Raw genomic sequence first — 20,538 nt, forward strand, 5'->3', positions numbered from 1 at the left:
CCTGAACTTAAGGATTGAACCACCCAGGCACCGCAACAGACATACATTTCTACACAATCTAGCTGAAGCTATTGTCCAGAATTCCTAACACCAACGTCTTCTCCACCTAATGTCCATTATCCTTCTGTGCTCTCCATCTTCCCTCCTATGTCAAAGCCAACTACTTCTCCCGTGGACCTTATCTCACTCTACAACTCTTTGGAGCACTGGTTGCTACCTTTCCAGGAACCTAAATGCCCCATCTACACACACTAACAACCTCCAGAATGTTTTATAAATAGAATCATACAGTAGGTATCCTCCTGAGTCTGGCATCTTTCACTTGGCATAATACATATGAGGTCATCAATGTTGTGTGTACCAGTAGTTTATTCCTTATGGAGATGTATGTTTATCTGTTCCCTAGTTGAGAGGTATCTCAACTCATTTTCAGTATTTGACGATTACAAATAAAGGCACGATGAACATCTGCATTTGAGGTTTTGTGTAAACATGTTTTCATTTCACTTGGGTAAATATCTAAAGTAAAACTGATGGATCACATGGCAGGTGTATGTATAACTTTATAAGAAACTGTAAAACTTTTTTTTTTTTAATGTTTATTTATTTTTGAGAGAGCAAGAGCAGGGGAGGGGTGAAGAGAGAGGGGAGGACAGAGGATCCAAAGCAGGCTCCATGCTGACAGCAGAGTCCAAAACTGTTTTCTAAAGTGCCTATAACACTTTGCATTCCACTGGCTGTATGTGAGAACTGGTTCTCTCTATCCTAACAAGCAGCATTTGATATGGTTTTATTTTTAATTTTAGATATTCTAACAAGTTTGTAATGGTATCTCATTATGGTTTAATTAATTAGTTTATTTTATTTAACCACTCCCTGATATCTCACTATGGTCTTTTTTTTTTTTTTTTAAATGTTTATTTTTGAGAGAGAGCGAGCACACGCCACAGATTCTGAAGCAGGCTCCAGGCTCTGAGCTGTTAGCACAGAGCCTGATGTGGGGCTCGAACCCATGAACCACGAGATCATGACCTGAGCTGAAGTTGGTTGCTTAACTGACTGAGCCACCCAGATGCCTATTCACTATGGTCTAAATCTGCATCTTCCTTCTAATTCTGTAGAGCATCCTTTCACCTGTTGGTCTACCACCCATATTATCTTCTCTGGTGAAGTTATCTGCTCAAAACTTTTGCCTGTTTTAAAAATAAACTTCTTTATTATTGAGTTTTGAGAATTCCTTACATATCTTGGACACCAAGACCATTACGATATATATGATGTGCAAATATTTCCTCCTCTTCATTCCTTTAACAGTGCCTTTCCAAGAACACAAATCCATAACTTTTCTGAAGTCTAATTTGTCATTTTTTTTTCTTTTAGGGATTGTGCTTTTGGTGTCATACCTAAGAAATTTTTGCTTAACTCACAGTCGCAAAGATTTTTCTCCTGTTTTCTTCTAAAACTTCTATAGTTTTAGGTTTTACCATAGGTCTATGATCCATCTTGACTTAATTTTTTTAAGTAATCTCCGCACCCAACATGGGGCTCAAAATCATGACCCCGAGACCAAGAATCACACACTCTACCTACTGAGCCAGCCAGGCATCCCAAATTTTGAGTTAATTTTTGTACAGAATTTGAGTTGTGGATGGAGCTTAATTTTTTGGAACACAGCTACCAAATTGTTCCAGCACCTTCAAAAAGATTACCCCTTTACCGACTGAATTATCTTTACATCTTTGTCAAGAATCAATTGACCACGTATGTGTGGGTTTATTTCTGTAATCTCTATTCTGGTCCATTGACCTATATGTTTACCCTTTTCCCCAAACAAAATTGTCTTGATTATTGCAGCTTTAAAATATTAAAACCAAATATTAAGAGTCCTGCAACTTTGTTGCAATATTTTCAAAATTGTTTTGACTTTGGGTTTATTTATTTATTTTGAGAGAGACAGAGACACCGTGAGTGGGGTTGGGGCAGAGAGAGAGGGAGAAAGAATCCCAAGCAGGCTCCACACTGTCAGCAGAGAGCTTGATGCAGGGCTCGAACCCACCAAACTGTGAGATCATGAGCTGAGCCAAAACCAAGAGTCAGACGCTTAACCCACTCAGCCACCCAGGAGCCTCTGTTTTTTCTAATTCCATGGTCTTTTGATACAAATTCCTACCAACCCTCTCTCCCGGAACTGGATTTGTGCTGGATCTATACAGCTCACTGACATTTTAATATCCATTCTATAAACACACTCTATCTCTCCATTTAAGTCTTCTCCAATTTCTTTCATTAGTGCCCCAAATACCTATACTTAAAGGAATAGACAGAATATTTTCTCCTTTAAAATCTTTTCTTGGAGCACCTGGCTGCCTCAGGCAGAAAAGCATAGAACTCTCGATCTCAGAGTCATGAGTTCAAGTGCCACGTTGGGTGTAGAGCTTACTTTAAATGAGTAATTTTCCTACAGTTATGCATTATTAGTTGCAAAGGAGTTCTGACTTCCTAACTTAATTGTATGTTCTCTATAAGTAAAGATCTGTATCTTTTACTTTATTGATAGAATCAAAGATCATTCAAGGGCTATTATTTATAATATCTAACACGGAAGTTATCTGTCTTTGTTTAAGAGCAAGATTTAGATACAAAACAGATAGATCTAAAGACTTTATTAAAGGGTCCTATTTCTTTGTGGGTGTCTATGGCCTTTAGCTTTGGTAACAGACATCACTTCTTGCCTGTACTTGCAGTGGTTAAGTGGTCTTCCTGCCTTTGGCTATTCTTTTCTCTCATTCATGTTCCCCACAGCTGCCTGTTGTGGGTTGAACTGTGTGCTCCCAAAAGACATGCTGAGGTCCTAACCTCTGATATCTGCAAATGTGACCTTATTTGGAAATAGGGTCTTTGCAGATGTAATTAAGTTAAGATAAGGTTATACTGGAGTAGAGTAAGCCCTTAATACAACATGACTGGTGTTCCTTTAGGAAAGTAAGAGACACAGAGACTGAGATATACAAAGAGAGAGCCATGTGAACACACAGACAAAGAAGAGAGCTGTGAGACCACAGACACAGAGGTAAGGAGTTATGCAGCCACAAGCCAAGGAATGCCTATAACAACCAGAAAGTCGGTGAACGTGGCTCTGCCAACATCTTTTTTTTTTTTTTTTTTTCTGTTTATTTTATTTTTGAGAGAGAGGGCACAAGTGGGGAAGGGACAGAGAGGGGAGGGGACAGAGGATCGGAAGCAGGCTCTGCTCTGACAGCAGAGAGCGCAATGTGGGGCTTGAACCCATGAACCACGAAATCATGACCTGAGCCAAAGTGAGACGTTTAACCAACTCAGCGCCCCCAGGCGCCCCTGCCAACATCTTGACTTTGGACTTTTAGCCTCCATAACTATGAAAGAATAAATTTCTGCTGTGCTAAGCCACCCAGCTTGTGCTACTTTGTTATAATATGTTACCGTATAAAATTAACACCTTTCTAGAAAGACTTTTAATAAATATGTAATATAACTCATCACTTTAAAATCTTTTGAAAGGGAACCCACCTCTTCAGCATGATATGCAATGGCCTTTATGGTATGTAAACCTGCTTACCTTTATCTACTATAAGCTCACCTTCACATACCTATTCCAAATGTGGCTTTCTTTTCAACAAAAATTTTTTAATGTTTATTTTATTTATTTTTGAGAGACAGAGAGAGACAGCACAAGTGGGACAGGGCAGAGAGAGAGAGAGAGGGAGACCCAGAATACGAAGCAGGCTCCAGGCTCCGAGCTGTCAGCACAGAGCCCGACGCGGGGCTCGAACTCACGAGCCGTGAGATTATGACCTGAGCCAAAGTCGGACGCTCAACCACTGAGCCACCCAGGTGCCCCCAAATGTGGCTTTCTTTAAGCTCCACTCTACTACAGAGCTCTTACTCTAGTTCAGTGGTTTTCAACCAGGCCAATTTTGCTTCCCTCTCCCAGGGACACTTGGCAATCTCTGAAAACATTTCTGGTTGTTAAAACTGAAGGGAAGGGATGCTACTGGTATCCAGTAGGTAGAAGCCCAAGATGCTACTAAACATCTCACGATGCATAACACAGACCCCCCAACAAAGGATGATCTGTCAATGCCAAGGTTCATAAACCCCGGTCTAGCTGAAACCATTCACTCTAACTTAAAAGTCTCAGCTTACCTCCTATTTTTTTCATGAGTTGTCTGTCACTCCCACTCTGACATGCCCCAACCCACAAGCAGATTAAGGTGCTCATTCTTGCCAAGACATTTTTCACATGGTCCAAATAGAGGACTGATCACATTGTGTAGGTACTGTAAATGTGTGCCCACGGCCACGGTTTTATTGCAAATGTTTGTTTGTGGCAGTCACCTTCTTCTCTGTCCCTCTTATAAAACAAGGAAGTTTTATTACATATTTGTATTCCAGAAAGATCACAAAGGCAGCACTACAGACAATGGAAAGGAGCATAAATGAAGGCAGTATATCCAAAACAGCTGGCAAGAGATGAACATGATAAAACCACACCTATAATCCTCAAAGAAAGAGGAGAGACAGGCCCTTAGGAGGAAAATCAGATTACATCTACTTCTTGGCATGAGTCTTGAAAGCAGTGCCTCTTTCAGGAGTTTTTTTTAGGGGGCAGGGGGAAGAATGGGGTAGGGGTAGTTCAGTCTCTACAATCAAATGAAAACACAGAGCTTTTCCATAGAAAAAACCCCCATAGGCACAAAAGTTTACATTCAATTTCAGCACAGTTCACAGACCTGATGCCCATGCAAGGACTCCAGGGCCATTAAGAACCTTACTTAGAGGGATGCCCGGCTGGCTCAGTGGGAAGGGCTTGCGACTCCTGGTCTCAGGGTGCTGAGTCTGAGCCCCATGTTGGGGGGTAAAGATTACTAAAAAATATATCAGGGCACCTGGGTGGCTCAGTTGGTTAGGCAGCTGACTCTTGATTTCAGCTCCGGTCATGATCCCACAGTTTGTGAGTTCAAGCCCTGTGTTGGGCTCTGTGCTGACAGCACAGAACCTGCTTGGGATTCTGTCTCTGCCCCTCCCCAGATCGCGCACACTCTCTCCTTCTCTTTCTTAAAAAAAGAAAAAAAAATTACATATACATATATATGTATATATACATATATACACACATATACACATACACACACACATATGTATGTATATATGTATATATATATATAAACTTAAAAAAACAAAAAACCACCCTTAGAGAGCATGAACAGAGAAGGAAAAAAGTTGGAAAATTATCTTTAAAATTCGATATGGTTGAGGGGTGCCTGGGTGGCTCAGTCAGTTAAGTGTCTGACTGCGTCTCAGGTCGTCATCTCGTGGATTGTGAGTTTGAGCCCTGTGTCAGGCTCTGTGATGACAGCTCAGAGCCTGGAGCCTGTTTTGGATTCTGTCTCCTTCACTCTCTGCCCCTCCCCCACTTGTGCTCTGTCTCTCAAAAATAAATAAATGTAAAAAAAAAAAGTTTTAATTAGGTAAGGATGAGAACAATAGTTTGGTGAGTAAACTACTAATACCAAGAACAGAGAAGTAAGATATAGGGTTAAATATGGTGTCTAACATCAGAGAGTTTAATTCATGAAGATTTTGTGGAGAATTTGAGACAAGGTGTAATTATTTTTTGTTTTGAACAGCTAGGATTAATATCCATGGTCTTAAAATAATTTTTATATTTATTTATTTATTAATGTTTACTTATCTTTGAGAGAGAGAGAGAGAGCGAGCAAGTGTGAGTGGGTGAGGGAGAGAGAGGGAGACAGAATCCGAAGCAGGCTCCAGGCTCCAAGCTGCCAGCACAAAGCCCAATATGGGCTTAAACCCATGAACTGTGAGATCACGATCTAGTGAAGTTGGGCGGTTAACCGACTGAGCCACCCAGGTGCCCCACATCTTAAAATAATTTTTAAAAATGTAGGAAAAGTCAATTAAGAGGCGCCTGGGTGGCTCAGTTGGTTTAAGCCTTGGACTTAACCACGTCATGATCTTGCAGTTTATGAGCTTGAGCCCCACATCAGGCTCTGTGCTGACAGCTTGGAGGCTGGACCCTGCTTTGGACTCTGTGTCTTCCTCTCTTTCTACCCCTTCCTGCTCGTGCTCTCCCTCTCTCTCTCTCTCTCTCTCTCTCTCTCTCTCAAAAACAAATAAACATTAAAAAAATTAAAAAGAACTTTATATTAAGATATTAAAGTAAATATAACATATTAACATCATAGTAAATAACACTTAATAAAGTCTCAATGGTGAAACCCAGAGACGTCATCTAATTATCAGGTCTGTTCATAATTTACACCAAATCAGCCAACCAGTCTTGTCCTTTCCCCACCCTGATTATTTTTTTTTTTAGTATCTAATTTTCCACTTTTTAGTTTCTTCCCTCTCCAATCAAGTTTTTGACAATTACAACCTATAATTGGACTTCAATATTTGAACTACAATATTAGTCTAGTATGTACCTGCCTCTCAGTTTCATGTAAGCACTTTAGGGGTGAAGACTGCTTCTTACATCCTCTTTTAAGAATACCCGGTCGGGGAGCCTGGGTGGCTCAGTTGGTTGGGTGTCTGACTTCCGCTCAGGTCATGATCTCACGGTCTGTGGGTTCGAACCCCGTGTCGGGCTCTGTGCTGACAGCTCAGAGCCTGGAGCCTGCTTGGGATTCTGTGTCTCCCTCTCTCTCTGCCCCTCCCCCACTCATGCTGGGTCTCTCTCTGTCTCTCAAAAACAAAGTAAAACATTAAAAAAAAAGAATACCTGGTCAAGGGGTACCTGGGTGGCTCAGTCAAGCATTGGACTCTTGATTTTGGCTCAGGTTCACGGGTTTGAGCCTCACATGGGGCTCCACGTTGACAGAACAGAGCCTGCTTGGGATTCTCTCTCTGCCCCTTCCCCACTCTCTCTCAAAATAAAATGAACTTAAAAAAAAAAAAAAAAGAACACTTGCTCAAGTTTATTGATTCAGGAAGTTAAAATAGTCAACATGTACAGTCTCCTGATCTCAAATGCTACATAATCCTGTGAACTACTAAAGACACAACTCAGATTTAAAAGCATTATTCTCTTGGGGCGCCTGGGTGGCGCAGTCGGTAAAGCGTCCCAGTTCAGCCAGGTCCCAATCTCGCGGTCCGTGAGTTTGAGCCCCGCGTCAGGCTCTGGGCTGATGGCTCAGAGCCTGGAGCCTGTTTCCGATTCTGTGTCTCACTCTCTCTCTGCCCCTCCCCCGTTCATGCTCTCTTTCTGTCCCCAAAATAAATAAACGTTGAAAAAAAATTTAAAAAAAAATAAAATAAAAGCATTATTCTCTTAATAGATGAAAAGGAATGCTTTTTCTTCCTTCAAACTAATGAGGTCCACTTGGGGATGTTTGAGAACCGAAAACAAAACAAGAAAGAGATTGTCCAGGCTTTAAAGGTCAAGAGAAAAACAGGCGAAGCCAAAACTGTGCTTTACAGTTTATCAAAGTGAGGAAGCCAGTTTGAACATCTGCTACATTTCACCCTTCACCACAAATTCAAAATACTTACGATTTGTTAAAACGATTCCTGCATAAATATACTTAACTGAACTAATCAAACAACAGGAATATGGGTTGTTTTGAGAGGTGGTAGCGGCGGTCTTACTGTTGCCTGACAAAAAAAACCACTCGTGAGTGCCCTGAGTTTTAGAAACGGGGCCCCTCCAAAAAGGGTTCCCAGGCATCTAATTTAGTCGGCCTTGAGGAACAAAGTAAGTACTCTGAGTAAGGGTGAATTCTCTATTACCCCAGAGATGTGACAAATGTGTCTTTTGTGCAGTTATCTCAACGCGCCACCGTGTTCTGCATACACTACGAACAGCAGATTGCCTTAACAGCAAACATAGGTTTCCAAGGATAATTCGGGGCTTCCAAAAACAAAGTACAGCTTGAAAAAAAAAAATTTTTTTTTGTTTTTTTGTATCGTGAAGGAAATGCAAAATTGCTGAGTAAAAACAATTCGGATCGTGGGAACAGTTGCATAAAAGATAACGTGGGGCCGGTTTCCCATTTTAAGAACAACAGCACCCCAAAAAGAGGAACGGGATGAAGAAAGCGAGAGTTTGGGGACGCGCCCCCTGCGGACCCTGATGCCCGGCCCTGGCCCCTCGGTCCCCGGTTCCCGCCGCGTCCGCGTCCCCCGCGGACCCTCAGGCCCGGCCCCTTCTGTCCCCGGTTCCCGCCGCGTCCGCGCCTCCTGCGGACCCTCAGGCCCGGCCCCGACCCGGTCTGTCCCCGGTTCCCGCCGAGTCCGCGCCCCCTGCGGACCCTCAGGCCTGGCCCCGGCGGCGGCCTACTCTGGCCCACAAAGCCCTCTCCTCCCCCGCCCGGAGCCCGGCCCGTTACTCACCGCGAGTTCCGGGGGCGGCCCGGGGCGGGGAAGGGAGGCTGCAGAGGACGGACGGACGGACTCGCAGGAAGGGCGGGGGGCAAACCGGGGCGAGAGCTGTTGTCGGACGCGGGCCCGCCGGCCTCTAACTTCCAAACCCGCGAAGGCACAACCTCGACCGACGCGCATCTTGTCGGGAGGCACTTCCGGAGGCTCTCTAGGAACCTGGAGGTCTGGAAGCTCTATGGCCGGCCGGCTAGGGGGACCGGCGCCCCGCCCTCCGCAGGCCCTGGGTTCGTCCGCCGGTGCGCGCTTAGCGGTGCCCGGCGGGAGTGGGGACGTGGGTGCGAGCTCGGGCCCTGGCGGTGCTGGCGACTGGGCGCGGAAAGACCCCCGCACTCGGCTGTCCTCCGAGCCTCCTGTACAGACTGCCGATCGTTTGAGGAATTCCTCCCCATCACGGTTCACAGCCTTTTGAATCCCCTATGGCGCTTAATAAGAGTACACCTTGTACTGTTGTGTTCACACAACCATTGTAAGGGCGGCTGGGTGGCTCAGTCCGATGCGTGTCAGACTCTTGGTCCCGGCTGGGGTCATGATCCCAGGGTTGGGGGCATCGAGCCCCATGTCAAGCTCCACAACCGGCTCCGTGCTGAGTGTGGAGCCTGCTTAGGATTCTGTCTCCCTCTGCCCTTCTCCCCTACTCGTACTCTCTCGCTCTCGCTCTCGCTCGCTCTCTACTCTCAGAAAGAAAGAAAGAAAGAGAGAAAGAGAAAGAGAGAAAGAGAGAAAGAGAAAAAGAAAGAAAGGAAGAAAGACCAACCATTGTGATTGAGAATAAATTTCCTCTGAATCTTTGTATCTGTTCAGCCCTTTTCTATCTTACTGAATTGCAATCTCTTAAAGCCAGCTTTGTAGCTTAGCTTTTCAAATACCAAACCCGGGAGGGAAGCTTCACTAGGGGACTTTTGTTTTAATACCACAAATCTACGTTCCCATCTACATTCATTCTTTTCTTGACTGAGAGAAAGCCAATCTCACAGTAGATTAGTAGGGGCTTTATTCCAGTCTTTGTCTTACTGAGACACTATTTCAGATTCTTCTGAACAACTGCTTGCATGCTTATTAGCTTCCAGGGGTCCTATGCAAAAATGGAAAGAGTACACGTGCTTGCAAGCAGTGCTCCAAATCCTTGCCCTCTCAGGGTATCTACCATCTGTCCTTGTAAACGTTAAGATTCACTGACTTCCACATAGGTGTAAATCTTAATTTACACGTTGCCTTAATGCATTATGTGTCTATCATATTCGATCAGAAGTATTGCCTGCAGGCCTGTGTTTCACTGTTTTTCCGGTTCTTCCTGTTTTGGGATCTCCTTGAGGTCACTTGAGATTACAGAAGGCTGACATCAGTCACCTACTGCAGTGTTAGTGCACACTTTAATACCATTGTATTAAAGATTTAGCTTTTCAGACTAACTAGGATTTGGGGGTGGGGGTTGAGGAAAATGTCTTATTTGTGTTGTTTAGGTCCCCCTCCTATTATGATTCCTTCAACATCTTTCCTAACTACCCACTTATTCTGAGTTCTCAGGTGCCCCTCCAATCTTCACCTTAACTTCCCCTCTTTAGCTGCTCCTACTGATACCCACCGCCAATGTTTCTATCCGGTCTCCAGCCTGAACCAGAAAATATTCTGTCCACCCATCAGGACTAAATCTTAGTAGTTTTATTTGTTTTTAGGACTTTTTTGTTTTCATCTAATCATCACAATGAAACAAATAAGAATAAGCACTGAGAAGTTACAGTGTTTCTAGACTCCTTCAAAACACTTATTTTTGCTGTTTATTTTATAGTTCTTGCCTCCCAGATGGGGTGGTGACTGGAAGTAACTGGCAACAGACTAGGAACTCTGCCCTTGGTTTTTGTTTTTGTTTTTAAGTTTATTTATTTATTTTGAGAGAAGGAGAGAGAGAGAGAGAGAGGGTGGGGCAGAGAGAAAGGGAGAGAGAGAGAGAGAGAATCCTAAGCAGACTTCATGCCATCAGCGCAAAGCCCAACGTGGAGCTCAATCACGTTGAGATCGACTTGAGTTTAATCAAGAGTCAGCCGCTTAACTGACTGAGCCACCCAGGCGCTCCACATAGGTAGTTTAGAAGTCAAATAGTATCATGACCTAAGGAAAGATTTCTCGAAAGGCACTAATGATAACAGAAAATATTGCTAAATTTGACTTCATCAAAATTTAAACCTTCTGCTCAAGAAAAAGCACCATTAAGAAAGTGAGAAGAGAGGCTACAGCCTGGAAAACATGTGTAATACATATTTCTGACAACTAGTATACAGAGTATGCAAAGGACACTCACAACTCAATCATAAGACAAACTAACATAAGTAGGTAAAAGATCTGAGCGGATACTGCACAAAAGAAGATATTTGAATGGCCAATGAGTACATGAAAAGGTACCCAACGTCATATAGGGAAATATAACAAAAATCACAACAAAACATTAAAACCACTACATATCCGTTAGAATGGCTAAAATTAAAATGTCTAACAGCACCAAGTACTGGTGAGGATATGAAGTGATTGGGACTGTTATTCAATGCTAGTGGGAGTTAAAATGGTATGCTAATTTCAACAACTGGCAATTTTTAATGAAGTTAAATAATGCCTACATTCTGATCCAGTAATCTCACTTCTAGACATTTACCTAAGACATATGAAAACACAAGTCCACAGCAGCTCTATTCATAATAGGTCCAAACTGGAAAAACCCAAATGTTCATCAATAGGAGAATAGAGAGTGAAATAGTGTAATGTTCATGCAATATATACTACTCAGAAATAAAAAGAAGCTACTAATAGATGAATAATGAGGATGAATCTTGAAAATATGTTGGTGGGGCACCTGGGCGGCTCAGTTGGTTAAGCGTTTGACTTTGGCTCAGGTCATGATCTCATGGTCCGTGAGTTCAAGCTCCCCAGTGGGCTCTGTGCTGACAGCTCAGAGCCTGGAGCCTGCTTCAGATTCTGTGTCTCCCTCTCTCTCTCTGCCCCTTCTCTATTTGCATGCTCTCTCTCTTTCTCAAAATAAATAAATAAACTGAAAAATAATTTATTATGTTGGGGGCGCCTAGCTGGCTCAGTTGGTAGAGCATGCAACTCTCAATCTCAAGGGTTGTGAGTTCAAGCCTCATGTTGGGCATAGAGCCTACTTAAAAAAAAAAAAAAAGTTAACAAAACTAAATAGTACGCTTAGTTTTATGGTGTGAAAAACACCAGGCCTCACTCCTCCATTCCCTACCAATATCTATTCCCTAGAGATATCCAGTTAACTCTTTTCTTTTACTTTTCATATTAACCTCTATATTTATAATGTACTAACACTGCTATTTCTTGATTTTTCACTTATAAATATTCTTTATTATGCATTAACTTCCTAGTATGGAAAAAAAGCATTTAATTTTTTAAGTTTATTTATTTTGAGAGAGAGCGAGAGAGAGAGAGAGCGAGCAGGGGACAGGCAGAGAGAGAGAGAGAGAGGGAGAGAGACAATCCCAAGCAGGTTTCGTACTATAAGCAGAGCCCAGTGCAGGGCTTGAGATCTCACCACAAACGGTGAGATCAAGACCTAAGCCCAAACCAAGAGTCAGATGCTTAACCAACTGAGCCATACCCTAAAAAAGCATTTCATTTTTTAGACCACTACTAGAACTAGCCACACCAGGGATTAGAGGACACATAAACTTCCTGAGTTGCTAAGTGCAACAACAACAGCAGCCCCACCAAGGCACAAAAATGTTAGACTCCAGTTACTTGTACTTTCCCCACTTCTATAAGCAGGGGACAAATTTCTATTAATGTTACCAGATGGAGAAACATCTCCAAACTTAGCGTCAGCTGCTCGCTGCTGGAAAATCTGTGCTCAGAGGCAAGTGATTGTGGGAAAGGAAAGTTTACTTTAGTCAAGAAGCCGGTAACCTGGGTGGACTACCTCCCAGGTAGTAAAGAGGGTGTTACCTCGGTGGTAAAGAGGGTGGACAAATCTTTCAAAGACCATCTTCCCTGTCCAGGTGAGGCCAGAGAATTTTTTTTAAATGTTGATTTATTTTTGAGACAGAGAGACAGAGCATGAGCTGGGGAGGGGAAGAGAGAGAGAGGCACACACACACAGTCTGAAGCAGGGTACAGGCTCTGAGCTGTCAGCACAGAGCCCGACGTGGGGCTCGAACCCACGACCCGTGAGATCATGCCGAAGTCATACACTTAACAGACTGACCCTTCCAGGTGCCCCATAGTCCAGAGAATTTTAAAGGGGAAGGCATGGGAAAGGGAGGGGGCTACACACAGGAGAAGCAGGTGCCCAGGTGGTAGTCGTATGTGGACATGACCCTGAACAGACTCTCTGGCAAAGCCAAAGCTATTTTCCAGTGCGGTCAGGCCATATCCTCTGGGAAAGTCTGGTCCTTCACTTCTCAAGGCCAGTGGTCTGCAAATCTCAAGGAAAGTAGGTTATTTCTGCCACAGACACAGGGACTTAGGTCAGCAAGCAAGGAGTGCATAAAATTGAAGTGAATTCACCCTTGAGATCAGTTGGAGTGCTGTTACAATAACACTCCAAATATTTTCCACACCTGGAACCTCAAAGGTGTTCCCAGATTCTCCTCAGTTGCTCTGAATTTTAGTTTCAGAAGCATCACTTCATATGTAGTATATGGACTAGCATAGTAATTTTCTAAAATTTTGGTCTCAGGGTGCCTGGGTGGCTCAGTCAGTTAAGCCCCCAACTCTTGGTTTCCGTTGAGGTCATGATCTCACAGGTCCCTGGGATCAAGTCCCACATCTGTGCTGTCAGTGCAGAGTGCTGAGCTTGTCAGCCTGCTTGGGATTCTCTCTCTCCCTCTCTCTCTGCCCCTCCCCCACTTGCGCGCGCTCTCTCTCTCTCTCTCTCTCTCTCTCTCTCTCTCTCTCTGTCTTTCTCTGTCTCTGTGTGTGTGTCTCTCTCTCTCTCTCAGAATAAACTTAAAAAAAATAACAAAATTTTGGTTTCATGATTCCTTTTATATTCTTAAAAACTAATGAGGACCCCAAAGAGCTTATTTTTATGTGGCTCATATCCATCAAGATTTGCTGTACTTGAAATTAAAACTGAGGAATTAAAAAATATTTGCAATAACAATAACATTTCCATTACATGTTAACTTTAATATATTTTATGGAATCTAACAATATCTTCTTTTTTTTTTAAATTTTTTTTAACGTTTTATTTATTTTTGAGACAGGGAGAGACCGAGCATGAACAGGGGTGGGTCAGAGAGAGGGAGACACAGAATCTGAAACAGGCTCCAGGCTCTGAGCTGTCAGCACAGAGCCTGACAAGGGGCTCGAACTCACGGACGGCGAGATCATGACCTGAGCTGAAGTCGGCCACTTAACCGACTGAGCCACCCAGGTGCCCCTAACAATATCTTCTAAAACAAAAAGTTAGTGAAAGGAGTGGAATTACTTCACATTTTTGTTAGTCTCTTTGAAGTCTGGTTTAATAGGTGGCTGGATTCTCACACTTGCTTCCTCACTCAGTATCACCGGAGAAGGTCAAACCTCAGGACCAACAATTGTAAAGGGCAAGAGTGGGTCATTCATTTAAGAACTGCATTTGGGGAATTTGGAGATGTTCCCTAGCTGGCCGCTGGGACTTGCGTCCTCTGCCCACAGCTAGATACTCACTTTCTAAAACAACCGGAAAGGCTCTTACCAAGAGACTGAACGAAGCATAGCAAAACTTGAGATGATTCGGGACATTTACAATGGAACAAAGAGGAGGAAAAATAAAGATAGCATTCTCTAAAAGTGAAGTACACTGAAGCCCGCCACCCTAGAGGAAGGTTCCTGTTTTGGTAATTGTGTAGGTCCTTGGCCTGTCTGCCTGCTGTCTGCTCACTCACCCTACAGGAAGGCCTGCCTGTAGCCTGCTCGTGTGGGACCTAGATTGAGACTCTCTACCGGGTAAGACCAGCTGCAGAAGCACCCTCCTCCCACTGCAGTGGAAGTTCACACCACCTACAGTAACCAGCACGTGACTCACTCCCAGATACAAGCGATACTGCGATACCACGCGTCAGAAGACACCTAATGAACATCAAGAGCAGAGCATGAAGGAGAAGGGGCAGAGGTATCTGACCCCAGAGCACGGACAGACAACCCAGGGAACAGAAAAATGGATTAACTGTAATGAGGCAGGGGAGGAAAAACTTTCTCTCTTCCCTTCTTGGTTCTTTGGTTGGCCTAATAAATCAACATGAGACAGTTTAACTGGAGGACAAAATTTTAGGGTTGTTCATACAGGAGCTCATAAAACTACAAGACTCAAAGAAGTGACCAAAGCTGACTAAACTTCTTTGTTTGCCTTTTGTTTTTTATATTTTAAATATTAAAATAACAAAATATGATAAAAGTGAGAATCTACATGTATATAAAGCAAACACAAAAATATTAAGTAAGTAAATAAATAAATAAATAAATAAAAGCTGACATTTCCTCTACCCCCAAATGCTACTACCTAGAATGTTGGGAAACAATTCTCCAAGGATTTCTCACATTTCTCTAAGTCTTCTCACAAATTTTCTTTCAGTTCAGCTTTTCAAAGATGTATCTCCTTTTGGAGATTTATTTCCTAACAAGGATAATAAAGATTGTTAGAAATAACCCATCAACCGGATCAAAGGTAGGATGCAGAGACTCACAGCACAGTGAAGCAAGGCTTTAATCAATGTTCTTACAAGAGTGGGTGTCTGATGGACAGGCACACTCGGGGCAGTTACAGCAGACAATTTATCTCCTAGTGTGCAAGTCCGTCCCCTGGTTCCTCATTGGCTGAGTACTACAGAGGTTACAGCCTTATCCTGACATCACCTATGCCCATGTAAGGCAAAAAGTAGTCTGATTGGAACACATGTGCATTCCCTGAGCTGACCAGAGACTTTCAGTCCCTCCTATTGACAGACATTTAGATTTTTTCCTTTCTTTCTACCATTAGCAATCCTATCTGCCTTACTGCCCTCTAGAATGTCCCTCTCCTTACCCCATAATCACTGTGAGTCTCCCGAGTCCTCTCAAGTCCAGGAGTTGTCTCATTGTTTCCTATCATTCTAAACACTAGTCTGTTATTCTCATAACAGGTCTCTCTTCTCAGGGTTTTATTAATCTATTTATCACATTCTATTTTGTATTACTTGTTATTATTGCATATGCTCTTAACCAGAGTATAAGCTTCCTCATCTAGTATTTATTCCGAGATCTCTCTCTCCCACTTCCGGTATGCAGTGGCCCTTAAAATATGCAGATGTGCCATACATTTCAGACAGGAAAAATGGTTTGAGTTGTTTTGTCAAGTGGCTAAATTTAGTCAATATGATTCACCTTCTCCGTTCTTTTCTATTAATTCCTTTCCCTGAGATCTGTCCTTATTCACCCAGGTAATACTTCTCAAGAGCTCACCTGTGCCAGGTGCCAAGTTTGGTGAGACTGCTGAGATGAGCAGCTATAGGTCGCTCACAATGACCACAACCTTTTTCCATTCTTCATGGTTTTTCTCTTACTCCAGTCTTGTCTTGCACTTTACTTTTATGGGAGAGCCAAAATAACTTCCAAGCTACCCTTCCAGGTTTTTGGCTGAGGTCCCCCCAACAGCCAATAAAAATGTTAACAGGAGAAAAAGATGTTTAGTAATGAAAGGGCGGACCTACGCCGTCGGACTCCATCTTGTTCTGTGTCCTCCACCTTGAATGACTGTGTCCCGATATGCCCCCTTTCCGGGAAAATCGCAGAAACCTCAGACCACGCCTCCTCCCTTTGAGTAGCCTCCCGCTCACCCGTTCAAACTTCCTGATCAAAACACACCAGGCGACCTGCATAACAGGACTCCCACCCTTCCCCAGCCAATCGGCTGAGGCCACAGCCATTACCTCACCAACTGCCCCTAGACCCCTATAAAACCTTTGTGCTTTTGAAACTCCCTCTCTCCGGTATCTCACCGCTGCGTCGCTGCAGGTAGGGGATTGAGTTCGAGCTAGCTCGAATAAAGGCCCTTTGCTTTTGCATCCGACTCGGCTCCCTGGTGGTCTTTGGGGATCACGACTTGTGGCCATAACAGTAACAGGTATACCTCCTGTATACATGGGGAGACCCAGGAAAACGGCATCACTCCTTGAAATGGCGCAAGTCACCACCTTAAATATAATGTCCACCTGTCGGCAAACGAAGATTATGGGGGCTTTCAGGTGAAGCACAGTAAAGATGGATGAGATTGTTAACCATATTTGTTGTTACTTTGTCGACAAGAAGTTTCTAGAGTTTTAGAGTTCTTTCTTCTCTTTCTGGGGAGACACCCTTACAAATGGACATTCCCTTAAAAAATGCAAATGTTTCTTACAAAAGGGTAACTTTTACTTGTTTTTTTGAGCTCCTGTCCCGTTTTTTTTTTTTTTAATAATCAGCCTAAAATAACCCTAACAGGCATATTTAAGGGGCGGCAAAATTTGCTCACCTTCTCTCTTCCTCCAGATGAGAGGTTGCGGGGATTGGGGGCAGAGGGCTGTCCCCACAGTCACTGTTGGGCCTCCTGAGCAATCCTGGAGGTTTGCCCAGGCCCGAGGCCCAAGGACTTTCGGGGAACGTCCTACCGCCGGGATATAGCCTTCGGGAGCCCCCCCACACCCTCCTCCTCCGCCTGCACCTGGGGCCCCAGGGATCTTTCGGGCCGGAACCCCAGTGTTTGTGCCGTCGAGGAAGAGCGGACCCATTTTCCCCGAGCTCTCGCGTTTGCGAGCCACTTCCGGTTGCGAGCGGCTCCGGAGCGGAGGGCGGCAAGGGGCCGCGGGACCGCGGGCTGGTGTGGGTCTCCGGCCCGGGCTGTGGCTGGGTGTTGGGGGGCGCCGTGCGGAGTGAGGTCGTGGTGAACAGGACGGGTATTAAACCACACCCGGGAGCAGCAGCAACGCAGGGAACGAACTGGGGCCGGGAGCGCCGAGCAGGATGCTGACCGCCTCCCTAGCGCTCGGGGCCACGGCCCGCGGGCTCCCGGCGTCCATGGAGACCACGCCGAGGGTCCCTGCACCCGGCGGTTCTCCTGTAGGACTCCCCTGCTGCACCTCGGTAGCAGCTCCCGGGAGACTTGTTCCCACAACTCCTGGTGCAGCTCCAGCCACTGCTGCTTCTCCGTTTTCGTTCTGTGCGCCATTTAGTCCTCATGGACCCTCCCTTGCTCACGCGGTCTCAAAATAAGTAAATAAACATTAAAAAAAAAAAAAAAAGATTGTGCCATACTGGCACATTTTGGAGCAGCCTGCCCTTGTCCCCTGTGGAACACAGTATGTGCTCAATAAATATTTGTTGATTATTAAATCAATAATAGGTAAAAAGTCTTTGGCATCATAGAACTTACTCTCACAGAATTAAAGTGGTTTGGAACCTGGAAAATGGGAGGTACCCGAGAGCGAGAAGCTCTTGATGAGGCTGTCCAATAAATAGGAATATAATGTGATGTACCCATGTAAAGTTTTCTAGTAACCACAGTAAAAAAGACCGGTGAAACTAATTTCAGTAATATATTTTATTTAAGCCAGTATACCCAAAAAATTAACATCTAATAATATAAAAATTAACCAAATATCTTACATTTTCATACTAAAATCTTTGAAAGCTGTATTCCAACTTATTGCACATCTCAATTCAGGTATTATATTTTCATTGAAAATACTTGATCTATACTGAGATTATACAAAATTTAAAATGCTAAAAGTAGATTCACATATCCAAATATACTTTAAATATATCTAAAGGTTTTCCAATAACTGAATTGTTTTAAAATTTAATTAAAATCAAATAAAATTAAGATTGCAGTTCCTTAGTTGCATAGCATATGCACTTGGTGGCTACTACAGCGGACAGTGAAGATCTCAGTCAGAAAGTCTACTCATGATAGGCCAGGGGGTAAAGGAGAGGGTAGCACCACACGTAGGCCAGGGAGGGAAGTGTGCATTCTTAAATGCAGTGTAAGCTCTTTACGCAAGTCACACTGGGGGGCAGATTCCTCTGGTCCTCAACACTGAGGTATGGCTTTCTAAATAATTTTTTTTAATGTTTTTATTTATTTTTGAGACAGAGAGAGACAGAGCATGAGCGGGGAAGGGGCAGAGAGAGAGGGAGACACAGAATCCGAAGCAGGCTCCAGGCTCTGAGCTGTCAGCGCAGAGCCCGACGCCGGGCTCGAACTCACAGACTGTGAAATCATGACCTGAGCTGAAGTCGGACGCTCAACCGACTGAGCCACCCAGGTGCCCCGAGGTATGGCTTTCTAAAGCAGACTAATTCTTTAGCATGATTGCTGTTTAGATTTTAGGTTCTGCGGGAATCATTTTTTAGGGATGGGAAAAGGGTCTAGCAATGCTGGTCACATGTACCATCTCTAAGTAGAATCTTACTGTGTCTGATTAAGAACAGTCCTGGAAATCAGATTATTTTCCTACAGATCAGCTGTTCTCAACTGGGGGCAATCTGACCCCTCAAGGGGGCATTTGCTCACCCACCTGTTTCTTTTTTTTGCTTGTCACAAGTAGGGGGTGCTAGTAGCATCCTGTGGGTGGAAGCCAGGGAAAATCCTACAGTGCAGGGGACAGGGTACCACAGGGAACTGTCTTGCTGAAAATGTCAATACAAGCCTGAGAAACCTTGCTCTAGAGAATCTGGGTAAGAAAGACTGAGAACCTTAGTATAAGCAACTCTCTTGTGGGATCAGTAATGGGAGAGCAGCTTGTTTTGTGCAAGTATTTCAAACTTTCTAGTTGTGTTTTCATTATTGGACTTTCTGATTATAGATAATTTCATGCTCAGGAAGAGAATGGAGACCTGGTCGATAAATGGTATGCACTGTGCTCCTAAGACTCAATGTACTTTTGTATGGCTTGTATCGAACCACCCAGGCTCAAATGTGACCGATGCCAGTATTAGATTACTCGCTGCTCTCTTGTTCCTATCACCATCTCCTATTTGATATTTGTTCTTTTCCCTACACCCTTGCTTCTTTTTATTCTCTTCCTTCCATCCCTCTCCCTGATCTTATTTCTCCCTTTTCACTGATGCCCATCCATTCCTCCTGGAACCCCACCTCCCCTGCACTTGTCCATTTCCTCCCCTCAAAGCTGCTGGCTCCTCATTCAAAATCCCCAGTTCACCACCACCCCCATCTGTGGCTGAGAGAGCTGCCCCCCCCCCCACCTCCGTTTAGGGGCCTTGGACAATCACAGCTGTCTTGTCAGTTCACAAAAGCTTCAGACTACAATCCTCACCACTTTCAAAAAAACCAAAACCCATAAACAAAATAAAATACAATCATTCCCTCTCGAAAAAGATGGGAGGAGCAACGCACATGCTTCTGAGGTAACCGAGAACCTGGCCTCCTCTCGATCAGGTGCTGTGCTCGGAGGGTGGCGGGTGGCTCCACAGGGACCCAGTGGTTCTGATTAGTGTCTAGCAGATAACTTCTCTTCTGCTAACTTTGGGCTTGAACACAGCTCTTCTTCCAACTGGTTGCACCCTCACCATCTTTCTCTTCAGGCTTCTGCACACTTACTGGGACAATGCGTCTCTTCACGGTACCAGCAACTCAGATCTCCTCTAACCTCACGCTCCTGTGCCTTATGCCTGGGTTATCCCAGGGTCTGCTGGCATTTCTTCTCTTGCTGCAGCACTCTAGGCTGTCTCTGGCCCCTTACATTTGTCTCTCCTGGACTCTTATGGTCCCTCTGTCAGTGTCAGGTGGTGGACACTGCAGTGGCAATTTGGAATCAACACCAAACCTAGAAAAGGGTAGCATGGCTTCAGTGCTCCAAACTAGTCTTCACTCACCCTTTAAAGGTATCCAACTCTAAGACTAGGACAATTCTTGGTACTAACAGGTATTCACAACTATCTGAGTAGAATGCTCTAACATAGAGGATAAAGGAAAACCAGTCTGTCATGTCTTTACCAATTTTAAGAGCCCTAATGTTGTGGCAGCCAGGATCATCTTTCTTCCCACTGCAGAAGCCTCTCTAAATTCAAGGTCAGGATCTGCCGACAACTCCCGGGCACGTGTCTCAGCGAGACAAAAGGTAAAGGGGGGGAAGC

The 20,538-nt window shown here is 44.2% G+C and overlaps 1 protein-coding gene and 1 non-coding gene across 6 annotated transcripts in view; one reads left to right on the top strand and one right to left on the bottom strand.

Moving 5' to 3' along the window:
* ZKSCAN8 (zinc finger with KRAB and SCAN domains 8) overlaps positions 1-17,077 on the bottom strand; it is a 33,085-nt gene extending 16,008 nt beyond the window's left edge. Inside the window, exon 1 of one of the 5 annotated variants that reach the window (XM_045058438.1) lies at positions 16,919-17,077. Coding sequence is in view for 1 of the 5 variants with exons in the window: in XM_045058440.1 (XP_044914375.1) it covers positions 8,392-8,559 (168 nt within the window). In the remaining 4 variants the exon portion in view is untranslated. Of the gene's footprint in view, positions 1-8,391; positions 8,849-15,870; positions 16,358-16,918 lie in introns of those variants that run through there. The other 4 variants (XM_045058437.1, XM_045058440.1, XM_023254701.2 and 1 more) reach the window with 4 other exon arrangements.
* TRNAE-CUC lies at positions 11,505-11,578 on the top strand. Its single transcript has one exon. It is a non-coding gene; the product is annotated as a tRNA-Glu (tRNA).
* Positions 17,078-20,538: the final 3,461 nt, after the last annotated feature.

Source organism: Felis catus, chromosome B2 (genome assembly GCF_018350175.1).
Source record: "Felis catus isolate Fca126 chromosome B2, F.catus_Fca126_mat1.0, whole genome shotgun sequence".
In the NCBI taxonomy this organism is placed as follows: domain Eukaryota; kingdom Metazoa; phylum Chordata; class Mammalia; order Carnivora; family Felidae; genus Felis; species Felis catus.